The 23,665-nt window shown below is 42.5% G+C and overlaps 1 protein-coding gene across 6 annotated transcripts in view; it reads right to left on the bottom strand.

Moving 5' to 3' along the window:
- Positions 1–1,481: 1,481 nt before the first annotated feature.
- The window catches only part of SMARCA2 (SWI/SNF related BAF chromatin remodeling complex subunit ATPase 2), a 169,397-nt gene continuing 147,213 nt past the window's right edge, over positions 1,482–23,665 (bottom strand). For all 6 annotated transcript variants that reach the window (XM_025891509.2, XM_025891513.2, XM_073878124.1 and 3 more), the window contains 5 exons: positions 21,278–21,383; positions 20,666–20,767; positions 17,670–17,802; positions 3,507–3,649; positions 1,482–2,397 (listed from right to left, as the gene is read on the bottom strand). In XM_025891509.2, the coding sequence (XP_025747294.1) occupies positions 2,362–2,397; positions 3,507–3,649; positions 17,670–17,802; positions 20,666–20,767; positions 21,278–21,383 (520 nt within the window). In that variant the 3' untranslated portion in view covers positions 1,482–2,361. The remainder of the gene's footprint in view (positions 2,398–3,506; positions 3,650–17,669; positions 17,803–20,665; positions 20,768–21,277; positions 21,384–23,665) is intronic.

Below are 23,665 nucleotides of genomic sequence, written 5' to 3'. Positions count from 1 at the left end.
AGATGGCCCTATACTCTTAGCTTCCTGCCTGCATTCCTAGTAAACCAGGGACCTCGGAAAGAACTACGCCTACCTCGTGGGCTCAGCTACGCCAGCTGAACAAAATGGCTGTCCCAGTGAGGCTGCAAACAGGCGGCTCCCCAGCGCAGGATGGCCTGCCTCGAGCGCATGTGCGTTCCCTCTCCCTGCCTCCTCACCACTGTGGTGTGGACCACCTTTCCTGCCTCCTGTCCCGTCTGCTAGAGCGAGGGGGAATGACACACCCCGGGCCGCGGCATCAGAATCGGGGAACATTGTTCCACAGTAGAAATCCTGAACCACAAAGGCCGTGGTCTGCAGGGCTTTAGCACAGCAGTGCCTCCAAGGCTGAGAAGAGAGTCTGGTTTGTACATGGAGTAGAGGAAACGGAGGGTAGCCGTGAAATCGGATTCTCCTCTTTGAACTGAAACCAAACCATTCAGTAACAAACTCTAATCCCGTTCCCTCTTACAGGGGAAGCTCCAAGCCTCTTGTGGTCAGCAAACTCCACAAAGGGTCAGAGGAAACTCAGCACCATCTGTGATGCTCAGACGAACTAGAAATGCAGACAGGACAGTGGACACTTGGAGGGACAAGGGAGTGTCTGAGGAGGATGCATTTGGCGTGGGTCTGATTTCCTACAAGATTCAAAGTAGGATGCCCTGGCGCTACTTCGTGGTAGGAATGCTGGAATTGTGGCATTCTCCCTGGGGGAGGCTAGGGAAGGGAGTTTCCATCAACCCATGAGGAGAGACAACTTCTCCATTTTGGGCCCTGGAGTCATGAGTTCCAGAAGGAAGATGGTGCTAGCCTTTGAAAACCTTTGGGACAGTTGGGGAAACGGGACTGTGATGACACAGGAGATACTAGGAAATGTTTGTTAATTCCCTCTGGTATGAAAGTAGGAGTGGGGGAGCCAGAGGGATGGCTTGGATTGTAGGCAGGTTCGGGCTGAAGTATTCAGGGGTGAAGTGTCATGATGGTTTAATGAGAAGGGGAGGACAAAGTATTGACCATGGTTGCGTCTTGGTAGGAGAACGGAGGCATGCGTGGAACCCGTCCTTCCCTTGAGCCCTTGTGAAATCTTTCAAAATCAAAAGATATTAATACAGATTTGTTACATACCGTATTATAGCACGCTATAAATCTGTATTACCATATAGATGAGCTGGCTAGTAAACAGAATTTTAAGCACTAGAAAAGGTTGAGCAGGGGCTTAGCGCGGTTGGTGCTTAGTGCTTGAGATGATGGATTCCTCTCCTTTGCAACAAGCCTGGTTCATTCCAGGAGACTGGCTCTCTCCGTCTTTTTCCTACCAAGCATGCTGTAGCCAGAGACTATCCAGCCCTCTGCAGGAGACCTTCACTCAGGCACCAGGGTTTCAATCCCCTAGAACTCAAAAAACAAGAGGCAGTGTTTGTTGAGCTAAATTATCTCTTTATTAGGAAAGCACCAACACCACATTCTTGGAAATTACTGGAATTTTATTTGCCTCAGGCTTATGACTTGCAACCAAAGACATTGTGCAAAGAAAGCAAAGATTAAGTACACTTTAGGGAGAAGGAGACGATACACATCGGTAACATAGGAGATCAGGTGGACAAAAGAAGCCATCCAATACACTATATAGATTGCAATATTCAATAGCGTTTTCAACAAAACTTTTTTTTTGTTTAAATCAAGAGCAAAAAAAAATTAAGCAATGTTTACAGTAGACATAAATCTTATACAGTTCAAAAAGCATTTTTTCAGATCATAGAGCATAAAATGGAAAAATGTCTATGCAGGTGAAATCTAACTACTGTACATTTATCACCTATTAAAGTTGCTTATATGTACCACAGTGTAAAAAAAAAAAAAAATACCGAACAAATTAAAACCTTGAAAATTGCCTGATGAAAAATAAAATAACCAGTGGCTTTTAATGGCTTCTCCTGGTTATCAGTGCTACAAAAAGACAAAAAAAAAAATCTTCTCATCTGAACAGGTGGTAAAACCAGGCACAATCAAACCGTTACCAAATTAGACCCACCCATAGAAATATACTATCCACCCACATTTTCCATCAAAAGCTTTGTCTATTTGTTTTAATCTTTGAATCTTTGAGGCCCATTTGGTCACAATATGTTACAAATATTTTGTGTGTGTGTGCGCGCGCGCGTGTTGTGTGTTTTTACACCATGATATCATATGTTTGTCTGGCACTATCCTAAAGCTAGTTTATAGATGATGATGATACAGAAACCACCCAGGGCCCATAGGACAAATGGACTCACTGGGTAGAAATGAGAGAGGGGAGGAAGGAGTTCAGCTCTACCGAGGGAGGAGAAGGGTCCATACTGATCACTCATCATCAGTCCCACTTGCTTCTGACTGTTCCTAAAAATAAAAACATGATAAAAATGCATGAAATTACATGTAAGAAAAAGGTGTAATAAACCCTGCAGAGGCAAAGTAGAAAAAGACAAGACCATTTGGAGAAGGTTAGCCCACGTCTCCGCATTCTGTGGCAAGGTGGCAGGACATCTGAGAGGAATCGAAGCTCAAAAGGGGAGCCTCTGCTGGGGAATCCCAAAGCCCTACCCACCATCTGTACCACAGTTTTGCTTTCTTTTGCTTTGGCACAAGAAGGTCAAGGCTAGGAACTTGTTATTTTTAGCACTGTGGGTTTAGAAAATTCACCAGAGGTCAAGATGGACCATGCATTTGATGTCTACTCACGGGTGAGTCTTCTAAAGGAAACAGAGCATTTTAAGTGTGTCTGAAAAAGCCTGGGACAAAGGGTGAAGGCTGGGTGGGGTGGCATTTTCATCAGACCCAAAGGGCAGTGCACTGAAGGAATACCCGACTAGCATACAGACTCAAATGTTAAATTCTCTTTCCGGGGGTGGTGGGGGGAGTGGGGGTGATAAGGAACCTGCGGTCTCCTGGAAAGTGAACAAAATGGAGGCCGCTGCCTCGTGTCACCCACGTCCAGGGACGGTGCCCTAGACCCGGTTACACTGTTTGGGTCTGAATCCAACCTCTGCTGTTTGCTTCCAGGACCCGGAGCCAAACACACCCAACCTGGGCCTGGATTTCTAGGACACGGTGCAAGTGACAGAGCGCTCCTCGGAGGCTCCCACGAGCACTAAAGATGACATCACGGGGGAAGGTAAGTATTTCAGGGCCTGGCTCCATCCCTGCTCCGGAATTTTTCAAAGATTAAAAATGACCGGCCATCGAGAAAACTGTATTTGTAAGGGGGTGGAAAGGTAAAGGAGAAGAGGAAACTCGACGGAGTAGTTCTTCAGTTTTGGAGACAGTTAAGAAGGCACTGACCAAAAGCCCGCAATTCTTTGTCGTAGATGACGTAGCTTAGCTCACAGCCCTCAGGAAGGAAATCTCCCCAAGTCTTTACATTTCCATTTCTGGATAATGAAGCGGTTACACGAGAGGAAAGGAGCGGAGAGGACTTCTGGGCTTCAGCCAAAGCCCGTTCCACTTACATTTTCATCCTGCTCCTCATCGCTGTCGAAGTCACTCACTACAGGCTTGGCTTTTCCCCGATTCGGCCTTTTCTTGCCTTTGCCTTTGTCCCGGCCTTTCTCGTCTTTTTTATTGAGCTTGATTTTCACCTTAACAGATTTTGCTACAACAAAAACAAAGCAGCAGTGAGGAATTGCAGGGAAGTCCTTCCCCAGGGAGTGAAAAGACTGCCCGGCTGCAGATGACAAACCAAAGGTCCCTGGAGTGCCCAGAACGTTGGCGATTTATGCCTGTTCTCCACCGTTCTATTAGCACCCGCTTTCACTCACAAACACATCTTGGTTAGGAGGACCCACTACGTTGTTCCCCCAAACAGGCTCCATGAGGGAATGAGATCCCGCAGAAGGCAGCGGGCTGGGTCCTGTTTGCGGCCGCTTAATGGTTGGACGGGGATCTTCCAAATAAGCAGGGGAATCAGAGCTGCCTCTCTTACTCGTGGAGGGTTGTGGGTGTTTATTCAACAGAATTGTGTCAGGACAAAGTACGTGTAAGTATAAAGCCTTTTTTTTTTTTTTTTTAAAGGCCAGTGATACTGTGTAGATAACCCCAGTTGACTTAAAAAGAAAATTCAGAGTTGAATAGTACTAACAGCACAGAAAGGTACAAAATGGAAAGTGAGGTGATTGTGAACATTTTCTTTCCCTCATCTCTAGTATTTCCTGATTGTTCTTCCTGGTGATGATTTCCAGAAGCAATTTATGGTTTATAGTTATGTAATTAGAGAACAAAGAATTCAAGCACGTGTACACGGTAATTCACTTGCTTTTTGCATGCCCCAATTTGACACCTCATCTTTATTCTCACCTATGGGGGACACTTCTATCTGTTAATATCTACCTGCCTAATTCTTTGCAAGGCCTGAAAATGTTCTACCTCAAGGGTCCACACGAATGATTTAACCAGTCATCTCGTGATGGGTGCTGAAGTTCCCAGCTTTTTTTTTTTTTTTTTTTTTTTGGCCAGTGTAATAAGCAAAGCTGCTGTAAGCCTCTCTGTTGACAGATTGGCAGAATTTGGGGGCGGTATGGTGAATATGTCCGTATGGTAAATTTCTAAGCGTTCTTTTAAATTAGCCTTCAGAAAGACAGCACCCCTAGCCACCTTCACAGGGCTATTCTGAGGAAAGGAATAAAAACACATGGGAGAGTTCATCGTGCAAGATCACTGAGGTAGGCATGTAACCCAACATCCAAGGAAAATCTGTTCTGGGATAGGTGTCCACAGCATACCATTTTTAGGACTTGACGAGGCAGTCACCGAGGATGTGGGGCTCTCATTCAAACCAGTCATACTGGAATTTCACGTTGGGTCGCAAGGCACCCAGCAATAGATACTGGCCTGGAGGGAATTACAGCTCCACAAGGAAGCTTGGAGAGGAGAGTTTCTCAGACTTTTGTGAAATGGGGGGACCCACCACAGTGTTTACAAAAATGCAATCTTCTGCAGAGGCCGGCTGACAGCACACTTGAGGTCAGAGATGTTCTGAACCGTAGTGCCACCTTACACCCTCTGCCCCTCCCAAACGCGGCAGAGACGGGCAAATCCAAGTACTCGGAACAGTACTTCTGGTCTGGCTTCCGGCCCTTGTACCCAAATGTCTGCTGTTTGGCTGGAGTAATTCGGGAAAGGAAGAAAAGATGGGGGGAGAAAAGGTCGATCTATTCACAGAAATGCACAAAGATATAAAGGCCTCTAAAAAAAAAAACAAAAAACAAAAAAACACGAAATATCTATCCATACAGGTGGAGCACTTCCTGACATTTGGAATACAGAAAAATCCATGCAAGGTGTAAGAGGGCAGAAGACTGGCAGCAAAGGTAGAAAACGTCTCTCCCAGTAGATCATTTAACTCCACCTTGGAGGGTGGGATGCTCTAAAACTAGCAGGCTCTGTGTGCCCGTGGACATGGACCTCCAAATAACCCACCCAACAGGCTGCCAGGCCTAATTTGGTTGAAACACTGGACCAGCACAGGGGCACTAGAAAGAGCATCCTAAGGCTTTATGATCCCACCCTTACGGACCCATAGAAAGGGCTTATTATCAAGGGTGGCAGGCAGAATAATGGCCCCTTAGAGAGGTCTGTGTCCTAATTTCCCAGGTGTGACATTACAGGGGCAAAGGGATGAAGGTTGCTGATCAGCTGACTCCTGAGGCCTTAAGAAAGGAAGAAGAGGTCCTGGTTCAAGATGGGAACAAAGGAACATTCTGAACTCACTTCCAAAGGACACACCCAATCTACAGCTATATGTAGAACAATTTCCTCAGGAAAGAAACCCAAAAATGAGCTGAGTGACTCCTACACAGCAGGTAAATAAGGAAAACCCCTTAAACAGGTAGGAGAGGCTGAGACACACTCTCACTGTAAACCCCACCCCTGGGGTGGTGACCCAACATCAGGAGGGAACTCAAAACCTGGAGACTCTCCCCAAGGAGTGAAGGTGTTGAACCTCACACTGGGCACCCCAACTTTTAAGAGAAGAGTCCCTAAAACCTTTAACTTCGGAAACCAATGGGTTTCACATGCAAGAACCCCACAAGGCTTCAGCGAGCGAAGAAATAGGTCTCTTGCCCCAGGACCCAGGACCGAGGCAAGGACCGAGCAGCACCCAGACTTTAGGTGGAGAGAGGCTTTGTTTTGTTAAAGTATCACCCCGAGGGGCAGGTACCAAATTCGGCACATGTCTCTCTAGAGACGGAGGCATCTTTGCACTTTCCCTCTACCTCACACCAGTTTACCTCCTGGAAAGGAGCTTGTACCCTCCCCTGGTACCCCGATTTTAGCAGCTACCACCCCCTCAGGGCACAGCCAAAGAGTCCAAGAACCCCAGTCTTTTGGTAGAAGAGACCCATCAGCTTATCTTCACAGATACGGTCATCTATCTAAGGTCAGACAGTAACCCTTTCACGCAACCTTGCAAGGTGGGTGTTATATTTGAGCTCTTCCTCTGCCACACGCCAGAGAGCCAGTGTCTCCCAAAGGGCAGTATTTACACACATTTAACACCCTGGGTGCTAAACGCTGCTGGGACCATCACAAAGGTGAGAGAGACAACCAAGAGTGAGGGCTGGGGTGAAGAAGTTTCATCTCCACCAAGAGGCTACTACTCCTTCAAGAGTCAGAGAAGTGGAGGTTTAAAATTAAGGCTTCGAAACCAACGCAGAGTCAAGGAAGACAGAGAAACAGGAATGTGTTCCAGATGAAAGAGGAAGATAAAACCTTAGGTACACCCCTGACTTCCATTTTCTTAGGAAATTTTTCAGAAGAGGAATTGAAAATGGCCCTAAAAGTGCTCACTGAACTGGGCAGGAGGATGGACGAAGATAGAACTTCCACAAAGAGGCAGAGCGTACCAACCAGTAGCCGTAAAAGTCACAGAGCCGAAGAATGCAACGACTGAGCTGGAAGCTCCACAGAAGACACACCGAAACCCAGCCAGAGGGCGGGGAAGCACACCAGAAACCCACTAAGAGCAGCAGCACAGTCTTTAGCAGAAACTTTCTACACCAGAAGGGAGTGGCAGGTACACAGAGAGTGCTCAAAGGGGGGGGGGACAAAGGGGCAAATTAAGAACACTCAACCTGGCAATTTTGTTACTCAGAATTGGAGAGAAAAATGTTTTCCAGACAAGCAACAGCTAAAGTTCATCAACACCAAACAGGCCTTATAAGCAGTGTTACAGGGACTTTTCCCGCTAAAAACAGAAGTGCAAGTAATAAATCAACCAGCAAATATGTAGTGAAGGTGGGGAGGGGAGATGAAAAATATAGAGCTTTTAGAGTATATTACAACTTCAGTTGTTATCAACTCAACACAAAGCGAAAGCCTACAGAGTAAATAAAAGATCAAAAGAACTAAGGCTACCTCTAAACTGAGTCATGTAGCCACAGATGAAGAGAACAAAGGTGCAGAAGGAACCATAAAAACTCCAGAAAGCAATTAACAAAATGGCAATGAGCATATGGCTATCACTAGTTAATTTAAATATAAAGAGGCCAATCAAAAGCCGGGTTGACTGAATGGATTAAAAAACAAACAAACAAACAAAAAAACAAGACCCAACTCTGCTGCCTACTAGAGACTTCCTCCAGGACTACAACCACACAGACTGAGAGGGAAGGGATGGAAAAACAAAATACTCCAAGCAAATCAAAACCTGGAGCAGCAATAGTTAGATCAAAGAGACTTTAAAACGAAGACTGTATTAAGGGAGAAAGGCATTACATGATCATAAAAAAGGTCAATCCAAGAAGATACAACATTCATAAATACTTACGCACCCAACATAGGAAGTCCTAAATACATGAAGCAAGTATTAAAGGAAGGAAAGGACAGTAAAACGAGAAAAGTAGGGGACCTTATTCCTGTGCTCACATCGGTTAATGACGTTAAATGACACGAGATCACGTAAAGGTAACACATGTTTAGAGAACATTCATTCCATCCAAACATGGGAGAAGACACCTTCTTCCCAAGGGCACATGCAACATTGTCCAGGGCTGGGAACATGTTGGGCCACAGAACAGTTCTCAAAACATCTAAAAGAATGAAATCATGGAAAGCACCTTTTATTTTTGACTACAACAGTATTAAACTAGGAATCACAAGAAGGAAACTGGAAAAAACACAAAGATGTGGTTACTAAATATTCTAAACAACCCATGAGTCAACAAAGAAATCAAAAAGGAAATAAAATCTCTTGCACAAATGCAAACGGAAATGCAAGGTTTCAAAAATCTGTGGATGCAACACCAGCAGTTCTAAGACGGAAGTTCATAGCAGTACAAGCCTACCTCTAGGAACAAGAAAAATCCCACATAAACAATTAAACAACTAGAAAAAGATAGCCCAAAGTTAGTGGAAGAAAGGAAATAAGTCAGAGAGGAAATTGTGACTAAAAAATAGGAATGCGGGGCGCCTGGGTGGCTCAGTCGGTTAAGTGTCTGCCTTCGGCTCAGGTCATGATCCCAGAGTCCTGGGATCGAGCCCTGTATTGGGTGCTCTGCTTCTCCCTCTCCCACTCCCCCTGCTTGTGTTCCCTCTCTCGCTGTCAAATACATACATAAAATCTTTAAAAAAAAAAAAAATAGAATGCATCAATGTAACTAGAAGTTCATTGTTTGAAATGATAAAACTGATAAAACTCTAGCCAGATTCATCAAGAGAAAAAGAGGGCTAAAATAAAATCAGAGATGCAAAGGATCATAAGCAACTACTATAAACAACTATGCCAACAAATTGGAAAACAGGAAAAAAAAAGGATCAATTCCTAGAAACTATCTTCGAAGCCTCCATTATGAAGAAATAGAAAATCTGAAGAGAGCAAATCCAAGTACTAAAATTGAATCAGTAATTAAAAAACCCACAAAACAAAGTCCAGAACCAGAAAGTTCCACAGGTGAATTCTACCAACCACTTAAAAGAACAGTTATAACTGACCCTTCTCAATTTATTCCAAAAATTGAAGAAGGAATGCTTTCAAATTCATTTTACAAGGCCAACATTACCCTGATACCACACACAGACACCACAAGAAAATACAGGCCAATATACATGAAGGACGCAGATGCAAAAGTTCTCAACAACATGTTAGCAAACTGAATTCAACCATGCATGAAAAGATCACATGCCATAATCAAGTGGGATTTATTTCAGGGATGCAGGATGGTTCAAATCCACAAAACAATGTACTATATCACATTAACAAAACAAAGGATAAACATCGTTCTCTCAACAGATGCCAAAAACACATCTGATAAAATTCAACAGCCACTTGTGATAAAGGTTCTTAAATAAGTATAGAGGGAACATTCCTCAACATAATGAAGACCATATACAAAAACCCACAGATGAAGACATATTCAAATGGTGAAAAACTAAGAGCTCTTCCTCTAAGATCAGGGACAAGCCAAGGATGCCTACTCTTGCAACTTTTATTCAACACAGCATTGGCAGTCCTAACCGGAGCAGTTACTGAAGAAAAGGAAATAAAATGTGTCCACATTGGCAAGGAAGAACTAAAACGGTAACTATTACAGAGGACAGCATACTGTATTTAGCAAAGCCTAAACACTCCACCAAAACACTATCAGAATGAACAAATGAATTTGGCAAAGTAGTAGGATACAAAATTAACACAGAAATCTTTTGTTTCCATATATGACTAATGAGCTATCAGAGAAATTTAGAAAACAATCCTACTTACAATTGCACCAAAAAACTAAAATACCTAGGGATGACTTTAACCAAAGAGAGGAAAGACCTGTGCTCTGTAAGACACTGATGAAAGAAATTGAAGAGGACACAAATAATGGAAAGATATATCATGCTCATGGATTAGAAAGCTTAGTATTATTAAAAAGTCCATATTATCCACAGCAATCTGAAGATTCAATACAATCCCCATGAAAACATGAATGGCATTTTTCCACAGCACTGCAACAAGTAATCCTAAAATGTGTATGGAACCACGAAGGACATCAAATAGCCAAAGCAGTCTTGAGAAAGAACAAAACCAGAGTTATCAAGCTCCCTGATTTCAAAATACCTTACAAATCTACACTAATGAAAACAGTATGGTACCGGCACAAAAACAGACACATAGATCAATGGAACAGGATAGAAAGCTTAGAATTAAACCCATGCTTGTATGGTCGAAGGAAGCAAGACTATATAATAGGGAAAAAACAGTCTCTTCAATAAATGGTGCCGGGAAAACGGGACAGCTACATGCAAAAACGTGAAACCTGACCACTGTCTGATACCAAATAAAACTAAATTCAAAATGTAATAAAAGGTTAAATGTGAGATCTGAAACCATAAAACTCCTACAAGAAAGCACACAGTAAGCTCTTTGACATCAGTTTTAATATTTTTTTTGGTACTCGTTTCTTCAGGCAAGGGCAATAAAAGCTAAAATAAACTAAAGGGACTACTTCAAACTAAAAAGCTTTTGTACAGTGAAGGAAACCGCCAACAAAATGAAAAGACAATCTACTGAATGTTAAAGATCTTTGCAAATCATACATCCAATGAGGGGTTAATATCCAAAACATATAAAGAACTCACAAAACTTATTATCAAACACAACCTGACTAAAAAATGGGCAGAGGACATGAACAGACATTTCCCAAAGGTGCCAGCCAACAGATACATGAAAAGAGGCTCAACATCACTCACCATCAGGGAAATATAAATCAAAACCACAATGAGAAAGCACCTCACACCTGTCAGACTGGCAATTATCACAAAGAAGTAAGTGTTGGTGAGGATGTGGAAGAAAAAGGAACCTCCATGCACTATTGGTAGGAATGTCAATGTGTGCAGCCACTACAGAAAACAGAATGGAGATTCTTTAAAAGTAGTACTACCACATGATCCAAAAATGCCACTTCTGGGTATTTATCTGAATAAGGAAAACATGAACTCAAAGAGATAGATGTACTCCTCTGTTCATTTCCGTATCATTTACAACAGCCAAGATATGGAAGCAACCCAAGCAACCGTTGATAGGTGAATGGATAAAGAAGAGGTGATATATAGAGACAATGAAATAGTACTTGGCCACAAAAAAAGACTGAAATCTTGCCATCTGCTACCACATGGATAGATCGAGAGAATATTGTGCTAAGTGAAATAGAGAAAGACAAATACCATGTAATTTCACTTACATATGGAATCTAAAAACAAAACAAAACAAATGAACCAAAGAGACCACAGATACAGGAGACAAAAGATTGGTTACCAGAGTGGGGAGGAGTTGTGAAGGAGACTTCACAAACCTCGATTTATAAAATAAAGTCTTGGAGATAAAATGGACAGCATAGGGAATATAGCCAATAATACTGTAATAACTTTTTATGGATTCATGGGTACCTAGATTTACTGTGGGGATGAGTTCGTAATATATATTAAAAAAAAATCAAATCACTATGATGTACACCTGAAACTAACAGGATATGTCAATGATATGTCAATAAAAAGATCCATCTATATGCTACCTACCAAATAATTCAGATCTAACGAAACACAGACAAAGTGAAGGGATGGAGAAAGATATTTCATGCAAATCAAAGCCAAAACAAAGCTGGGGTAGCTATAGTTTTATCAGACAAAATAAACCTTTAAAGAAGACTGGAATAAGAAAAAGAGCATTATGTAATGATGAATGGGTCCATCCACCAGGAGGATAAAACATTCGTCAATATTTATGCACTCAACATAGGCACACCTACATATATAAAGCAAATATTAATGAACCTAAAAACAGCACATGAGGTTAGTACTCCAATTACATCAATGGAGAGATCAACCAGGCAGAAAAGCAATAAGGAAACATTGGTCTTAAGTGACATGTTGGATCAGAGGGACTTAATAGATACATACAGACCATTTCATCCAAAAGCAACAGAATACACATACTTCTTAAGTGCACATGGAACAATCTCCAGGATAAGTCGAGGCCACAAAACAAATCTTAATAAACTTAAGAAGACTGAAATATAAAGCATCTTTTCTGACCACAATGGTATGAAAATAGAAATCGATTATAAGAAGAAAACTGGTAAATTCAAACATGTGGAGATTAAACAATGTTAAACTGAACAACCAATGGGTCAACAACAACAAAAAAATACTTTGAGACAAATGAAAACACAGCATACTAAAACTTGGGCAGCAAAAGCACTTCTAAGAGGCTACTTGGATAAAGAAGAAAAGTCTCAAACAACCTACCTTTACACTTCAAGGAACTAGAAGAACAAACCAAGTCCAAAGTTAGTAAAAAGGAGATAATAAAGATCAGAGCAGAAATAAATAGAGAGTAAAAAGACAATAGAAAAGATCAATGAAACTAAAAGCTGTTTCTTTGAAAACAAAATTGACCAACCTTTACCCACACTCACCAAGAAAATTAGGTCTTACATACAGAAATGAAAGAGAAGTTGCAACTGATACCACTGAAATACAAAAGATCTTAAGAGACTACTATGAACAATTATATGTCAACAAATTTGACAACTTAGAAGACATAAGTTCCTAGGAATATACAACCTACCAAGACTGAATCATAAAAAGACAGAAAATATGAACAGATCACTTAATGTGTAAGAAGATCAAATGAGTAATCAAATACCTCCCAAATGACGGAAGTCTGGGACCAGACAGCTTCACTGGTGAATTCTACCAAACATTGAATGTTTGAATAAGAATCTTCTCAAACTCAAACAATGAAGAGGAAGAAACAGGTGCAAACTCATTTCCCCAGGCCAGCATTACCCTGGTACCAAACCAGACAAGGATGCTACAAGGAAATATTACAGGCCAATATCCCTGATGAGCACAGATGCAAAAATCCTCAATAAAACATTAGCAATACAAATTGAACAACACATTAGGAGGATCATATACCACAATCAAGAGGGATTTATTCCAGGGCGCCTGGCTGGCTCAGTCGGTCAAACAGGTAACTCTTGGTCTTGGAATTGTGAGTCGCACATTAGGTTAAAGATTACTTAAAAATAAAATATATATAAAGAGGGATTTATTCCAGGCATGCAAGGATGGTTTAAATCTGTAAGTCAATCAACACGATACATCACATTAACAGAACAAAGGATAAAAATCATGATCATCTCAATAGATGTAGGAAAAGCATTTGACAAAATTCAACATCCATTTATGATAGAAACTCTCAACAAAGTACATATAGAAGGACAATACCTCAACATAATAAAGGCCATATATGACAAGCCCACGGCTAATATTATACTCGATGAAGAAAATCTGAAAGCCTTTCCTCTAAGATCGGGTTCAAAAACAAGGATGCCCACTCTTGCCCCTTTTATTCAACACAATATTGGAAGTCCTACCTTGCACAGTTAGGCAAGAACAAGAAAAGGCACCCAAGTTGGAAAGGAAGAAGAAAAACTGTCACTATTTGCAGATCTTATTATATATAGAAAACCCTAGAGTTTCCCCTAATGATTTCAAAATATGTTAGAGCTAGTCAAAGAATTCAGTGGAATGATACAAAATCAACATGCCAAAATCTTTTGTGTTTCTACACACAAGTAACAAGCTCTCAGAAAAAAATCAAGAAAACTATTCTACTTGCAGTTGCCTCACAAAGAACAAAATAGCTAGGAATAAATTCAACCGCAGAGGTGAAAGACCTGTAAACTGAAAGCTATCAGACATTAATGAAACAAAGTGAAGCATATACAGGGAAATGGAAAAAAGTATTAGTGCTATCAACTGCAAGAAATAACATTGTTAACATGTCCATACTACACAAAGCAACCTGTAGATTCAATGCAATCTATCAAAATTCCAATGGCATTTGTCACAGAAATTGAAGAAACAATCCCCTAAAATTTGTATGAAGCCACAAAAGATCCAGAGTAGCCAAAGCAATCTTGAGAAAGAACGAAGCTGGAGGTACCACACTCACTGATTTCAAACTATATCCTAAAGCTGTAGCAATCAAAACAGCATAGTACTGTCATTAAAAACAGACACATAGATCAATGGAATAGAGAGCCCAGAAATAAAACGGTCAATTTACAACAGAGCCAAGAATGTACAATGGTGAAGGGACAGTCTCTTCGGGAAGTGGTATTGGAAAAAAAAAAAAGCCCGAACCAAAAAAAAAAAAAAAAAAAAAAAAAAGAAACTGGATCACTATCTTACACATAACAAGAATTATTTCAACATGGATTGAAGACTTGAGCATAAGACCCCAAACCATAAAACTCCTAGAAGAAAACAGGCAGTAAGATCCTTGACATTGGTCTGGACTTACGGTGTCCGCTCCGAAAAATCATTGCCAGCCAAAGCAAAAACAAGTGGGACTATATCAGATGAAAAAGCTTCTGCACAGCAATGGAAATGATCCACAAAATAAAAAAGCAACCTACCGAATGGGAGGAAAAAAAAAACAACTGCAAATCATCTCTGTTAAGGAGTTAATATTCAATATCTATAAAGATCTTCTACAACTCAATAGCAAAACAATCCAATTAAAAAAATGGGCCAAGATTTTGAATAGACATTTTCCCAAAGACGTACAGATGGCCAACAAGTACATGAAAAGGTGCTCAACATCTCTCATCATCAGGGAAATGGGAGGTCAAAACCACAATAAGGTATCACCTCACACCTGTTAAAATGGCTGGTATCAAAAAGACCAGAAATAAGAGTGTTGGCGAGGATGTGGAGAAAAGGAGACCCTTGTACCATGTTGGTGGGGATGTCAATTTGTGCAGCCACCATGGAAAACAGTATAGAGGGTCCTCAAAGATTAAAAAATAAAAAAAAGACATTATCCAGCAATTCCACATGTGGGTATTTCCATGAAGAAAAGATGTGTGAACCCCCATGTTCATTGCAGCGTTATTTATAGTCAAGATTTGAAAACAACTAAGTGCCCACTGATGGGTGAATAGAGAAAATGTGTGTGTGTGTGTGTGTGTGTGTGTGTGTGTGTGTGTGTGTAGTGGAATATTATTCAACCTTAAAAATAATGAAATCCTGCCATTTGTGGCAACATGGATGGACCCAGAGGGCATTATACTACATGACATGAGCAAGATAAATAACCATATGATCTTACTTAAATGTGATTTCTTAAAAATAAAACAAAAACAAACCAACCCTGAGGCTGGTTGCCAGAGGTGGGGGTTGGAGGGTGAGTGAAGGGGGTCAAAAGGTACGATTTCTAGGTAAGAAATAAGTCCAGTGGTTTATGGCAGAGCATAGTAACTGTAGTTAATACTGGGTATGTGACAGTTGCTAAGCAGGTAGATCTTCTACTTTCCCAACAAAAGAAAACATTTGTAACTATTTGTGGTGATGGCTATTAACTGGATTTACTGTGCTGATCCTTTTACAACATATACAACTATTGAATCCGTATTTGTGCACCTGAAACTAACATGCCATTTATACCCTAAGATTTAAAAAGAAAAAGTAGAAGAGGCAGAAGAGAGGGTCCAAGAGAGGCAGCGTGAGGAGGCTGCATGGGACACGGGTTCTTGCCTTCAGCCTCCAAACAGACCCACAGCACCCGAGGACCTATGGAATTGTGAGGTAAGAAATTTGGGTCATTGTTTGTGCTGGTTCATGACAGTGGCCCCAGAAAGCTAACGCACCACGTCTCAGGAGAGCTCAGAGAAGGGGATCCTCGAGGGTTAAGAAAGCAGCTCTCTGAAAGCAGATTAGAGACACGGCTCTCAAGTAAGGAAAGCTCTCATCGAGGTCCGTTATGTAGACCTAATGCATCAAATGGTGGGATATCAGAACTGGGGAATAACCGTACAGAATTGGAAAAGGTCAAATTAATAAAAGGCAGACTCACTGCAGAGACTGACACCAAGAACAGAGGTGGGTGTGGGGACAGACACTCATCACACACTCCAGGCTGGGGGGTGGGACGCAGGCATCCGATGCTTGAACAACGTCCGCAGTGATTTAGGGTAGACGTTTTCCGGACAGTATTTAGAGTGAGATTGATACATTTTGTTAGACTCATTAATGAATCGTAATGTATACTGCTGTCTGAAGGCACTCACTGCTACGGGAAAAATGTTCATAATACAGAAAAATTAGGCTACGAAACCGTGTGCTGTGGTTTTATGAAGAAAATAGGTAGAGAAAAAAAACTGGAAGGCAAATTCTCAAAATGCTAAATGTATACTGGGTAATGGAATTACAAATTATTGTTTCTTAAAAAAATATTTTCCATGTTGTCTGCACTAAGTGTGTAATCAGGAACAAATCTAATAAAAATATTTGAGGTATGCCTGTATTGTTTCATGTAGCAGACCATAAACTACTGGGGTTAATTACTTGGAGAAGAGGTATGGGGTGAGGACCTAATTAGGAAAGTTCTGACTTTTGAAGGCAGCCTTAACCTTGTGTAAACATATGGATTCTCACCGAGGGCTGGAATGAAGCTAAGACAGAAGAGGTCTTGGGTGCAAAATTTCTGAATAGTTAAGAAGATGTGATACACACACACAATGTAATATTACACAGCCATAAAAGATGAAATTTTGTCATTTGCAGCAACATGGATGGAGCTAGAATATTACTCTAAATGAAGTAAGTCAGAGAAAGACAAATACCATATGATCCCACTCATAGGTGGAATTTAAGACACCAAAAAAAAATGAGCCAAGGAGAAAGAGAGACAAACCAAGCAACAGACTCTTAACTATAGAGAACAAACTGACGATTACGAGTGGGGATGGAGGAAATACGTGGTAGGGATGAAGGAGTGCACTCATCTGAAGAGCACTGACAAATGTACAGAATTGTTGAATCACTCTGTCGTATACCTGAAACGAATATAACACTGTACGGTAACTATTCTGCCATTAAAATTAAAAACTTAATTAAAAAAATTTCTGAAGGCACCAAAACTCGGTAAGGCAGGTAAATATCCTAATGCAGTATTTGAAAAACTCAAAATTAATGCAAAAAAAAAAAATCCATGATGAATAAAATACCAAAATTTTAAATACAGACGGGATCCGTGTTTGATCCACGATGGCTGAGATGGACCACGTTTCCAACTCATTTTGACAATGATTTTCTAAGACACAGACTCTCACGGTGTGCTTGGTCCTGGGTCCAGCAGCCTCAGGATTCCCTGGGGGCGGGTTGGAAATGCAGGCAAGCCCCAACACAGGTTACAGAATCAGAAACGCGGGGGGGTGGCGCCCAGGAATCAACGCTCCATAAGTCCCTCCAAGTGAAAAGTCCACTGTGTTACACAACAGTTAGGGGAATGAACAGCAATGTTGGTAGAGAATGTGCTTCATGCTGACTTTCCAAAGACAACACTCAGTTGAGTGTTCGCTAGGAGGCTGGCCCTATGCTAAGCTCCCTGCCTGCGCGGGGGGCATTTTTAGTACCTGGGTTATATAGAGAAGGAAGGGGCCCTTCAGCAGGGTTGTGTACACTGCCTGAGGTGGCCCAGCAAGGACACGCAAGGACACGGGAGCCCAAGGAATGGCATCCAGATCTGCTGGACTCCAACGTCTGTTTTGTTAGCCTCTGTGGAAGCATCTCGGCAGGCGGCGAAGGGCAAAGCCGCCGAAGCAGCAGAGGCCCGGGCTTACCCTCCGACTCGGACTCCTCCTCCTCCTCCTCCTCCTCTTCCTCATTGCTGTCGTCCTCGCTCTCCTCCTCCTTGGCGATTTTCTGCCGAGCACTCTTAAACACGGACTGTAAGACGATGGAGTCTTCATAGATCTAAAGGGTCACGGGGCACCGGTTAAAACCCGCAGCCTGAGGACCCAAGACGCTCAGCAGCAACGTGCTCTCCTCTTCCTCGGGGAACACACCTGCTTTGCTGTACGTGAATCCTCTTACAAACACCAGTGCTAGCTTTTAGCCTGCAGGAAACCCCACCGGAAAACGCTGAGCTCAAACACAGACACTGATTCTTCTGGTAAACAAGCCCATTTGTGGTTGAGATAGTTTGTGTGTGCGCGCGCGCGCGTATGAGTACGCGCATGGGCATGTATACTCAGAGAGGGGCGGGCTTCCGCAAGAGAGCCTCTCGTTTTTGACAACAAAAGGAATATTTTAAAAAACTACACTTCTTATTCAAGTTGTTCTATCAAATACTCTGGTAAAGGAACCTCCTTTAAAATGCAAATGCCCTAACAAAATGGCAGCTCTTCTTTATTATTGGTTTATCCACATTGGCTGTTACTCCTCGAATCAATACTTCCTTTTTGGTGTCTGCACGTATCTGAGCACAGACCCGGGACTTGCTAAGATCTCAAGTTCAAAAATGGTCCCTTTTCTCAAAGAATTAAAAATAGAAGTTACTATATGATCCAGCAATCCTGCCTCTGGATATATACCCAAAAGAATGGAGAACAAGGTCTCCAAGGGAGATTTGCACACCCATGTTTACAGCACCGTTATTTATTTATTCTTAATAGCCAAGAGTGGAAGCAAACCCGGGGTCCACGGATAGAGGAACAAAATGCAGTATATAGAGAAAATGAATTCTTCAGCCTTAAAAAAGGAGAAATCCTTTCACCTGCTACAACAAGGATGAACCTTGAGGACATTATGCTGAGTAACAGAAGCCAGTCACAAGATGACAAATACTGTCTGATTCACTTCTATGAAGTATCTAAAGTACTCAAATTCATAGGTTCCCAGGGACGGGGGTGGGGGAGCAGTCAAGCGGGAGGTGTTTCATGGGTAGAGAGTTTCAGCTTTATCAGGTGAAAGCATTCTGCAAATCTGTTGCACAATAAAGAAAACATACTTAATATTGAACTGCACCCTTAAAAATGGTGAAAAGGATACATTTTAGGTGTGTCAACAAATAAAAAACCATGGGAAACAATGGCCCTAGCTCTAGAACAGAGTCTTTATTGTAAAGAGGAGCCACACGCTCGTGAAGGTGACGGGACACCCTGGAGTGAGCACCACAGGACATAGTGCAAGGAGGACAGAGGGTGGGGAGGGGTCCTGGGATGGGGCTGCCGGGGCAGAATTTGCCAGAAATCAAAATTCAGCTGGATAGTAAGGAGTCCATCAGGGCTGAGGAGGTGAGGAGGAGGAGTCCATCAGGGCTGAGAAAGGAGGGGGGCTTTTTAGGGAAGGAGACGAAGCGCATGCATCTGGCACTGCGCTGAGGTCAATTTCCTGGCGATGACGGTGGACTGCGTTAGGCCAGCTGTTGCTGTCTTGTGACCATATAAAGGGTCTGCAGGCTCTCTCTGTCCTGTTTCTTGCAACAGCATGTGTATCTGGGGAAGCAGGTGTTCATGGGGCCAAGTGTGATTGGACCATGAACTGTTTCGGGTGAGAAGTAGCTGAAGGAGGAGACTACAGCGCCAGGGTAGGGTATGACTTTGGAAAGCGGCCTATAGAGACAAAGCTTGTTCTAGAACCTAAGAGCACATGGTGGGTAGTAGATGGGCAAGAGCAGTGAGAGAGAGAGAGAGAGACAGCAACTAGTGCCCGGGATGAACTGAGAAGGAAGCCAGTTAAGAGGCCATTTGTGACTCTACTTCCCGTGCGAGGCGGGGCGTGGGCAGAAAGTGAGGCTGTGGCACGGGGAGGGGCTGGGAGTAGGTTACGAAGATCCCCCCAAATCTATCCGGGGCCTGCAAGCGGTCATTCGCAGAAGGTACCCTCGTTGACTCTTGTCTTCCCTCGAGGTCTTGGCTTTCCTTTCAGCATTCTTTCAAGAGTGTCTCGCATACAGAAGGCGTGCTTTCGAGAACTAGTGTTTCGACCAAGGGAACACCACTGTGAACTGGAAACGTACTGTCTTTTCAGAAAAGACCCATGCGAGGATTCTCATGTTCTCCAGTTTAACGACTGGAATGGACAGGAGGGTGGGGGAAAAGAGTAAGATCCGGAGAGAAGCTTAAGGAACTTACTGGTGGCTTGACATTGATACTGGGTGGCAGACACATGGACCTCTCCTTCCTTCTTCATGACACAAGAGCATTGGGCTGGAAATACAGACGGGGCAAAAAGGGGTGCCTACAAAAGGGGCCTGGAACTCGGGTGTAACTGAAGTGAGAGTACCCTCCCATTCTCATCAATTGAGTGTCACTTATGCCCAGCAGACAAGGGGAGTTCTTTATTACAGTTGGCTCGATAAGCATTTTCTGTAAGCAATTAAGAGATAGCGGGTCTTTTTTTCTCTAGAGGTATATTTTGTTTTGTTTGGCTTTAAATCACAGTAGCTTCACTTCCTGATGCAAGGTTACGGTCAGAAAAACGAAGGTGAATATAATCAAATACACAGTCTCGACAAAAGCAAAAACTGTACCTCTAGCCTTTAAGCATTACGCTAAGTGCCTTCCTGGAATTCCTCCTCTAATTAGAAGCCAAGCCTTGAAGGAAAGCACAAATAGGAGCTAGCACTAGCACAGCTCTGGTCCAGAGGCTGGCCTTAATTTGGAAGTGCCAAAGCCTCAATTTACTTACACGCTAGCATACGACGGAGGCTTTTCTTATTTTTGATTCTCCCCTGGGGGAGAGGCAATGATTCAAACAGCAGAAAAATGGAATCACTTAAAAGTGCAGAAGCACAGGTTAGGTTCTACATTTGTTCAAACAACTGAAGACATACCTGGGATCCCTCCAAGTTGAACGTCTGAGCATTGTGACAGAGAAGCATGACATCCTTCTCCAGGTCACCCAGGCTCCGGTACTTGTGATTACGAATTCTTTCCTAATGCAAATTTTGGATAAAACAGAGGAAAGAACGGGGGGGGGGGGGGGGGATAAAAATAATAATACCTGGAAAAAAAAAAAAAAAAAAGAAAAAAGAAAAAGCCTGATTTGATGTTCCCTTTGTCTTCACAGCAGATAGCGCTGCCCGGGATATGGGAATCAACAACTCCAGGGGGCACCATTCAGAGAGCCCACCCTCCCGCAGGTAGGGGAAGGAGCAGCACAGCATGGGACAGAAGAACAGCAAAAGGATGGGGGGAGGAGTCTGAAACTTCTTAAATAAAACGCAGGTTACATTATGAGCTCTCCACATAACTAAATACACGGAAAGGCCCAAGGATCTCCCCGCCATTTTGGTGACGAGCCCTAGATGGGGGGCGGTGGGGGGGGGGGGGGAGGGGTTGTCCATGGTGCTCAGGCAGGACGCCACTACCCAGTCCTGAGTGTCGTCATTTCAACGGCTTCACCCTTTTTTTTTTTTTATCAAGTGCGTAAACAAAATATCTACCTTTATTTTTTTGAAATCCACCGGCTTCCTAATTAATTCATAATATTCTGGCAATTCTTTCCTTGAAGGTAACTGAATGAAGACTTCACTGAGCTGCCGCCCTGAACTGTAAGGGTGGGAGAAACAGACACAGATCCAGTCATACGTTACCAAGGAAGGCGTTTATGTCAGAAAATATCCAAAAAGCAAACGGCATCCCCCGGCCTACAGACGCGGGGCCCTTTAAATCAAGAAAAATCCCACAAGTGTACTGGAGATGAATGCTCCCTGCGCTAACTCCGAAATCACGTTAAAATGCCATTAGAGCCCCACGTCTGTCACGCACAGAATACGGCAAGTCCACTGTGAGTTCCTCCTTCGGAGTGAACGTGGCTCTGTTTTTAGATAGAAATCCTTAAAACGTCCTATTCAACCAACAATTCCATTTTTAAATGAATAATTGAGTTGGTAAAAAAAAACAAACAAACAAACACAATGGCTTTATTTCCATATTCCTTTGTCTTCAAACTCCCTGTATATTTAGAAAGTAGTATGTTAGAATATACTCCGGAAACTCAAATGAAAAGCCTTTGTGTGTCTTTCTTTTCCGATTCCTTTTAGAGTATTTTACACGCTGTGAACCATGCGTACCTTTATTAGTATTTGCCAGAGGAACCCCTTCAGATCGCCTAACTGCACTCGTGTGCGTACGGAGCCACTTGGGCAGGAAAAAACTAACTTATTAGTGCAGTTGCCTCGTGTGTCTGGGATTAGTGCGGTACCCTCCCTCAAACCCATGGTAGCTTTATTTGAAAGCACATTTAATAGCAGCAAATGCTTCGCGACTTATAACTTTGAAAACCAGTCTCTAAAGCATTGTAAGCTTTTAACATCACTTAGAGTATTGAAAGCAGGCACGGTTACAGGAACAGATATTCATTAGGTTCAGGATTCTAACATCTGATTTGGCCTATCCAGATCCATGGCAGCCTGTGAGGTATGGTGGAGTCATTTTTCACAAAAATCTCCCTTCCCTTACGATGCAGTCTCTACTTCCTTTGTGAAGGCACACCTACCAAAAAAAAAAAAAAAAAAAAAAGCCTAAATCCCTGCCATGTAAATTCTGGAAGGTGAGTCCAGGAGCGTGCAAGCACGCTAGAAGCTGTGGCTAAGAATGAGGGACAATATGCTGTTTTAATCCATAGTCCCAGTTGTATAATTAAAAAATATTCATAATGACAGTTATCATAAAAAAGGCATGCGCAGTAACTCAAATGGTTGCTTAGCAACCAGTGGGGAAAATGCTGAAGAGCATAGGGGCCTGCATAAATTAACCGAAAATCCTCTGTCAAAGGAATGGGCGAGTTTTTCTGTTATGCTGGGTCTTGGCTTTATTTTTTTAATACATATAGGAGCCTCATAAATATGAAAATCAGGGACACACACAAGGGGTTTAAGAACAGTGCAGTTTAATAGGGAATTGGATTTTTCGGTTACCGTGGGAAGAACCAAGGAGCGTCCCCCACCCTATGGCCACCGCTACCCCCCCTTTTCCGGGCTGATAGATGCATTTGTACCTCCATAAATTATACCAGAGTATGTGACAACAACTGGTTTATTTACTATCACCTTCACCATAGGGCCACAATTTCTGCTTTGTCTCTTTTCCTAGCATTCTGAGATTTATATACACAAACATTTTACCTGCTTGAAAAGGAGTATCTGGAAGGCAATTTACAGGTATCAGTTTTTCTATTTCTATCCCTGTTTTCTCGACAATCAGGAAGTCAGACCTCTTTGTAATCTCAGATTGAACACCTGACCCTCAGTGACATCTTCACGCTGTCATTTTGTACATTGCCAACAGATGGTGTCATTTTTCTATTTGATGGATTACAAGGACATCTGTGCTTTGTACACCTGTGACGGACAGAGTCTCGGTTTCAACTGTGCTACCGGTGAAATAAGAAATAAGCTGTTTTCACCAAGAATGTGATAAAGCGCTTCCGAATGGGGGCAAAATGGCCCAAACAATCTTGGTCCGATGTCCCTGCCCTTAGTCGGGTTGTGGCAATTCCAGACCCTGTGACAAGACAGGTCCAGAATTATCTGTGCTCATAAAGGAGAGAGCTGAACATTCTGAGACTCAGAAAGTAAGACAAAATTTTGTTGATACTGTTTAAAAATTAAGGGCTTACTCGACTCAATATTCCTGTCCTGCTGCCTTTCTCCCGTCTCCCTGAGGACAGAGGCAAACAGAAGACCTGGAAGCTACTGGAAAAGACCTCTTGTGGTTTGCTGGTGCGATCATCATACAGACATCTCGGTTTGGCTTTCAAAGCCCTCCTCTGCTCATGCCCTACAAACCCAGTCTATACTGATGACCTGACTCTTCTCGTCACAACAGCT

Source organism: Callorhinus ursinus, unplaced genomic scaffold (assembly GCF_003265705.2).
Source record: "Callorhinus ursinus isolate GAN/ISIS: 27379988/994484 unplaced genomic scaffold, GSC_fseal_2.0 scaffold28, whole genome shotgun sequence".
In the NCBI taxonomy this organism is placed as follows: Eukaryota; Metazoa; Chordata; class Mammalia; order Carnivora; family Otariidae; genus Callorhinus; species Callorhinus ursinus.
This window is presented reverse-complemented; position numbering and strand designations above follow the sequence as displayed.